General features: G+C 55.2%; 1 protein-coding gene across 1 annotated transcript; it reads right to left on the reverse strand.

Moving 5' to 3' along the window:
- Positions 1-1,972: 1,972 nt before the first annotated feature.
- Positions 1,973-7,090, reverse strand: LOC139232993 (RING finger protein 227-like). The gene is made up of 2 exons (XM_070863491.1): positions 6,703-7,090; positions 1,973-5,286 (listed from the first exon to the last, which is right to left on the reverse strand). The coding sequence occupies exons 1-2, from the start codon at positions 7,085-7,087 to the stop codon at positions 5,231-5,233; spliced, it is 441 nt and encodes a 146-aa protein (XP_070719592.1). The 5' UTR covers positions 7,088-7,090; the 3' UTR covers positions 1,973-5,230.
- Between the last annotated feature and the right edge of the window lie 275 nt (positions 7,091-7,365).

Genomic DNA, 7,365 nt, shown 5'->3' on the forward strand with positions numbered 1-7,365 from the left:
GGCGAATAGTATCAATGTATTTAAGGGGAAGCTGGACAAGCGCATGGGGGAGAAGGGAATAGAGGGTTATGCTGATCGATTTAGATGAGGAAAGACGGGTGGAGGCTCGAGTGGAGCATAAACGCCGGCATGGACTGGTTGGGCCGAACGGCCTGTTTCTGTGCCGTATATCTGGTGTAATGTAGAGGAGATGGACTGGGGAACGGTGGGATATGCAGAGGGTGTACACTGGGAGTAATGCTGTATATGAGGGTGTACACGGCGACCAACTGGGATATCGGTCTGCCCAGTGGTAACCCACCCCAGTTTCTCTGTGGGACTCCAGGCAGTGAGTGCCAGCAAGATATTCAACCATGGGGTCCATCACACAGGCCGCCCAGATGTGGCTTTCTCCCACAGGCCACACGCTTTCCAGCAAGTGGGTAGGGTGGGGGGGTCACCTGATGTCTAACTTCGCGCACCCAAGGGTGCTGAGGCCAATTAAGCCCCCCTCCCCCCCTTTACTGCCTATCGCAGCTGGTCCGGCGTGGCTGGGTGGTCTGGCTCATTGCCACGGTGGGGGTGGGCGTGACGAGACATAAAGACGCAAATATTCTCCCACCAGCTCACCGGTCTCAGTCACTGTGCTGGAAACCAGGGCCCCCCCGTTGCTTAAAAACAGGTCAGTGCAGCACCAAAAGGAAGGAAGCAGTGGTGACTCATTTGTGTGGGAGCAAAGAGTCATACTCAGGCCTCAACCTGTGAGCAGGCCCCAACCTAGATCTCTGACTGGGGAAAGAAAGAAAGACTTACATTTATATAGCATTTTTCACGATCACCGGACGTCTCAAAGCACTTTACAGCCAATGAAGTACTTTTGGAGTGTGGTCACTGTTGTAAAGTAGGAAACCTTCAGCCAATTTGCACACAGCAAGCTCCCACACACAGCAATGTGATAATGACCCAGATAATGTGTTATGTTGATTGAGGGATAAATATTGGCACACCAAGGACACCAGGGAGAACTCCCCCTGCTCTTCTTCGAAATAGTGGCCATGGGATCTTTTACGTCCACCTGCGAGAGCAGACGGGGCCTTGGTTTAATGTCTCACCCGAAAGACGGCACCTCTGACAGTGCAGCACTCCCTCAGTACTGCTCCTCCGACAGTGCAGTGCGGCGCTCCCTCCGTCCTGCCCCTCCGACAGTGCGACACTCCCTCAGTACTGCCCCTCCGACAGTGCAGCACTCCCTCAGTACTGCCCCTCCGACAGTGCGGCACTCCCTCAGTACCGCCCCTCCGACAGTGCGACACTCCCTCAGTACTGCCCCTCCGACAGTGCGGCACTCCCTCAGTACTGCCCCTCCAGCAGTGCGGCACTCCCTCAGTACCGCCCCTCCGACAGTGCGGCACTCCCTCAGCACTGCCCCTCCGACAGTGCGGCGCTCCCTCAGCACTGCCCCTCCGACAGTGCGGCACTCCCTCAGCACTGCCCCTCCGACAGTGCGACGCTCCCTCAGCACTGCACTGGGAGTGTCGGCCTGGATTTATGTATCAAGTTCCTGGAGTGGGACTCGAACCCACAACCTCCTGACTCAGAGGCGAGAGTGCTGCCCACTGAGCCACGGCTGACACAAAATCTAAGCGAGATCATGAGCAATGATCTAATTGAATGGTGGTGCAGGCTTGAGGGGCTAAACAGCCTCCTGCTGGTTATCTGCTTATGCAGGCTCCGCCCTGTGACCCCCACGAACTTTGACAGGGGGGGGGGGTCAGTGGCAGAGTTCCACCCTCCCCCCCGACCCACAGAAATATCAGGTCGCCCCTTCCCTCCGTCTAACCGTGAGCATCGCCACAGGAGATTGGCATAAACGACGGCGCAGTTTTACACATGGCGGGGTTATATTTTGCAATCTCCATTATTGGAGGTCCTTTTAATAGGCATCCACAAGAAAGATATTTACCACAAAAAAATGAAACACCTGTAAACATGGTCACATCACAATAATTTTTACTTCTTTTTGTAATAACTATTAAATACACAATAATTAGTTCTTTCTGTGAGTTACAGTGCTGGCTAAGTCACAAAATCAATCAGATTTATTGCAATTTATAAGATAATACTGAGGAGTTAGGATTGAATATCAGGGGCTTATAACGTCCCCGCTGGTATCTTCTCCTTGCACAGCAGAAGCCGAGAGGAGACACAATGGAGAATGAAATTTGACCTGGGTGACACCACAAATCAGGCGCTAGTTGCGTGATGACCTATTTGACCGGCAGTATGAACCCGGGGCCTTCCTAGTCCGTATTTTTAAAAATTCATTCACAGGATGTGGACGTCACCGGCAAGGCCAGCATTTATTTTTAAACGGTGAGAGATTTGGAAATGTTGGTGTTCAGAGGGGCCTGGGTGTCCTTGTACACCAATCACTGAAAGTTAACATGCAGGTACAGCAAGTGATTAAGAAAGCAAATGGTACGTTGGCCTTTATTACAAGAGGATTTGAGTATAAGAGTAAAGATGTCTTACTGCAATTATACAGGGCCCTGGTGAGACCACACCTGGAGTACTGTGTACAGTTTGGGTCTCCTTACCCGAGGAAGGATATACTTGCCATAGAGGGAATGCAGCGAAGGTTCACCAGACTGATTCCTGGGATGGGGAGATTGTCCTATGAGGAGAGATTGAGCAGACTAGGCCGATATTCTCTAGAGTTTCGAAGAATGAGAGGTGATCTCATTAAAACGTACAAAATTCTTACAGGGCTTGGCAGGGTAGATGCAGGGAGGATGTTTCCCCCGGGCTGGGGAGTCTAGAACCAGGGGTCACAGTCTCAGGATAAGGGGTCGGCCATTTAGGACTGAGATGAGGAGAAATTTCTTCACTCAGAGGGTGGTGAATCTTTGGAATTCTCTGACCCAGAGGGCTGTGGCCGCTCAGTCGTTGAGTATATTCAAGACAGAGATCGATAGATTTTGGGATATGAAGGGAATCAAGGGATATGGGGATCGGGCGGGGAAAGTGGAGTTGAGGTCGAAGGTCAGCCATGATCATATTAAATGGCGGAGCAGGCTCGAGGGGCCGAATGGCCGACTCCTGTTCTTAATTCCGATGTTTTCATACCCGCCCCTAATTGCCCTCAAGCAGTTGAATACAACTAGGGCAGTTAAGAGTCAACCACATTGCCGTGGGTCTGGAGTCACATATCGGCCAGACATAGGAAGGACGGCAGATTTCCTTCCCGAAAGAACATCAGTGGTGAGATACAGCATTGGAGTAATTGTCGACATGACGTGTGGAGAATGCGTTTGGGGGGAACTGTGGTGGCTTTAAACCTCTGGTTCCCAAAGCCCTCCAGCGCTGCGGGTTTTCCTCACCTCACGTCTGGGTCTGTTGTCGACCAATCGAAAGAGATTGATTGCTGGGATCGGTCAAGAACTCCCATTATCTCCTGAGAGTACACCCAGGAGAAAAATGACAGAAACATTATTAAAAAAAATATGTTTCTCTCCCCCATTTTGCGGTGTATTCATTATGCAAAGATTGGAGATGGGGAAAAGGGCTATTAGAGTGGGTGGGGCAAGAGGTCATGTGATCAAACCTCTAGGAATACATATGTATATACAAGTATTTTAATATAAATAATTTTTTTAGAATAAGGGTTTTTTATTCCCCACCCCTTTCCTCACAGGAATTTATCCAGGGTTACAGTCTGTGGCACAGCTCCAGTGTCCAGGCAGGGCCTAGCTCAGGCTTTTGAGGCCCAGGTCAAAGGTTATTCCAAAGACGGTGTCTATTTTTAAGAGTAGTTTGGTCACCTGGACAACCAAAATGCCGATTAGGTTTTAGCAAGTGCCTTGCAAGTTCTTCAGTCACGGGTCGGCACTTGTTTGTGACTCACCGGTTGGGAAACATTCCACCAGCTGAGGAGGCTCAGCCTGCCGTTGCCACGGCAACGCTGCAACACCTCCACGAAAACACTCTGCATTCTGCCGGGGAGCTGCCGACAGTTAAAAGTCTCGACGCTTCGAACCGTGGCACCGTCGCCCAGGGCAACAGGGGGCAGGGGGCGCGATGTTAGGGGGCAGGGGGGTCACCTAAACCCACACCGGCATGGCAACGGCTTGCAGACACCGTTAAAAACCTGCCGCAAAACATTGCATTCCTGTAAAACACGGGCTCGGCCTCGGCTGGAGTATTGTGTCCAATTCTGGGCTCCGCACTTTAGGCAGGATGTGAAGGCCTTAGAGAGGGCGCAGAAAAGCTCTCCGAGAATGGCTCCAGGGACGATGGACTTCGGTGACCTGGATAAACTGGAGAAGCTGGGGTTGTTCTCCTTTGGAGCAGAGAAGGTTGAGAGGAGATTTGATCGAGGTGTTCAAAATCAGGAGGGGTCTGGCCAGAGTAGATCGCGAGAAACCGTTCCCATTGGTGGAAGGGTCGGGAACCAGAGGGCACTGATTTAAGGCGATTGGCAGAAGAACCAAAGGCGACGGGGAGGTAAACTTTTTTTACGCAGCGAGTGGTTAGGATCTGGAATGCGCTGCCTGAGAGGGTGCTGGAGGCAGACTCAATCGTGGCCTTCGAAAGGGAAATTGGATAAGTGCCTGAAGAAGAAAGATTAGCCGGGCTACGGGGGAGTGGGGCTGGCTGAAGTGCTCTTGCAGCGAGCCGGCACGGGCTCGACGGGCCGAATGGGCCTCCTTCTGTGCCGCAACCGTTCCCTGACTATGTGACGCCAAGCCCTAAAAAAAACAATAACGGCAGCTTTTACAAAAAAGTAAATTTACAACGTAAATGGAAGATTAGGCCCAGGCCCGATTGTGACAGAAGGCACGTAGGCCTGTGCATAACTTGGGCCTGTGATTTGCCCGAGGCGAGACAGTTCTGTCCCCGAGGCAACGCTGCTGATGGGTCCATGACCCGTCGCTTCTTCCACGGCAACTCATTGACGGCCCTTGGCGATGGGAAGCCGTCCGGGGCCGCTTGAGGTCAGGGCCTTCTGGTTCCGGCCTAGCTCGGCTCGACCTTAGCTCGACCCACCCCTCGGAGCATGCTGGGAAAGGAACCGTCACGGACGAGGCCGCTACTCTTCGAGGAGGGGGGGAAAGCCGAGGAAATTGCATCTTCCTCCGTGCGACCCCTGCCCCCGAGCGTTGGAATGCTGGGGGCTGTCTCTTCAACACGGATTCGTTAGCGGGAGGCTCGCGGCTCACTCGTGCCTCGATCGTCACCGGAAGACTTGGCCTCAGATTAACTGAAAGCTTGCCAGCAGCACCATATCACGCATGTCCACGCACACAGCTGCAAGAGATTAAAACCTGGATCAGACTTAAAATGACCTCGGCACTCCTTCTCAAAAACTGACAAGACACCGGCGTTAAATAAGCTTCACGGCACTTCAACACCGCGCGTTAATCACAGAACCATCCATTCGGCCCATCGAGCCGCTTTGAAAGAGCAATTAATCCACCCCCCCCCCCCCGCTCTTTCCCCACAGCCCTGCAATTTTTCCACTTCTAGTATTTATCCAATTCCCCGTTTGAAAGTTACTATTGAATCTGTTCCCGCCGCCTTTTCAGGCAGCGCGTTCCCGATCAGAGCAACTCGCTGCGTAAAAATATTCTCCTCATCTCCCCCTCGGGTTCTTTTACCAACTTAGCTCTCGGCTCTGAGTCAGAAGGTTGTGGGTTCCAGTCCCGCTCCAGGAACCTGAGCACATAAATCCAGGCCGACACTCCCAGTGCAGTGCTGAGGGAGCGCCGCACTGTCGGAGGGGCAGTGCTGAGGGAGCGCCGCACTGTCGGAGGGGCAGTACTGAGGGAGCGCCGCACTGTCGGAGGGGCAGTGCTGAGGGAGCGCCGCACTGTCGGAGGGGCAGTGCTGAGGGAGCGCCGCACTGTCGGAGGGGCAGTACTGAGGGGGCGCCGCACTGTCGGAGGGGCAGTACTGAGGGGGCGCCGCACTGTCGGAGAGGCAGTGCTGAGGGAGCGCCGCACTGTCGGAGGGGCAGTACTGAGGGGGCGCCGCACTGTCGGAGGGGCAGTGCTGAGGGAGCGCCGCACTGTCGGAGGGGCAGTGCTGAGGGAGTGCCGCACTGTCGGAGGGGCAGTACTGAGGGAGCGCCGCACTGTCGGAGGGGCAGTGCTGAGGGAGTGCCGCACTGTCGGAGGGGCAGTACTGAGGGGGCGCCGCACTGTCGGAGAGGCAGTACTGAGGGGGTGAAAGGTCTGCTGAAGGCCAGGGGGGTTTGTTAGAACCGTGTCGCCCGGCCGTCCCGCGACTATTCCTCTCTGAAAGCGGGGGCGCAGTGTACCGGGAATCACCCGAGGGAGGGAACAGGGGACCGGGGGCTGGGGCCGAAGTAACTCCCTGGCCAGCCCTCGTTGGCGTGAGCGACACTACCTGGCTCAAAGAATCACAGTTCAAGACTGAGATCGATAAGGTTTTTGTGGGGCGAGGGTTTACAGATCAATGGTGGAGCAGGCTCGAGGGGCGGAATGGCCTCCTCCCGTTCCCTACGCTCCCTGACGTCAAAGGCCAGCGTTGCCCCAGTCCTCACCCTTGACCCTGTCACTCAACTGTCCTAATATTTCCTTATGCGGCTCAGGGTTAAACTTCCGAGCTCACAATCGCTCCTGCGAAGCGTCGCGGGACGTTCCGCGACGTTAAAGGCGCTCTATAAATACAATTGTTGTCATGGCTGACCCTTGAACTTACCGCCAGGAGTCGAGTGGCTCCGCCTCCGAAGACTCAAGCCCCTCCTCAGTCTCTCCGTCCACTGTTTGACCTCCCGCTTGAGTGCCGTTGCTGCGGGGCCCTTGGTCTCCTCGTCCTCGGTCTCGGGCCCCCTGGCCAGCACTCGCTCCCAGGCGCCGGGGTCCAGGGGGAAGGGGGGCTCGGTGCCCTCCAGCCGGGCCGACGCGGGCCCCCGACAGAAGGGGCAGAGGAGCCGGCGGTGGCCCGAGGGGTCGGGGCGGGCGCGGCCCAGCAGGGTCAGGAGGCAGCGGCTGCACAAGGCGTGGCGGCAGGGCAGGAGCCTGGGGGTCCGGGACCCCCTGGTGTAGGGGCAGTAGCAGATGCCGCACTCCCCGTCTGCCTGCATCTCGGGACCGGCTGCGTGTGAGTCGAGCTGGCTGCAAAGCCTTGCTTTTATCAGCAACTGTGTGGGCTTTCCCAACTCGCCCTGTGACCTCATCGGCGGCTCCAAGCCCGGGAGGGGGGATTTCCGTTTCGAGTAACGTCCGCCCCCATACTTCAGGAATGGCCTGGAGCCTGGCCAGGTTTCGCAAGGCAAGCACTCTCACTAATCCTCTTCCTCCTCGCTCACTTGTGGGTCAATGATTAAACAGCACACGGAACAAGAGTTTCGCACTGAAAGGA

Source organism: Pristiophorus japonicus, chromosome 20 (assembly GCF_044704955.1).
Source record: "Pristiophorus japonicus isolate sPriJap1 chromosome 20, sPriJap1.hap1, whole genome shotgun sequence".
NCBI classification, from domain to species: Eukaryota; Metazoa; Chordata; class Chondrichthyes; family Pristiophoridae; genus Pristiophorus; species Pristiophorus japonicus.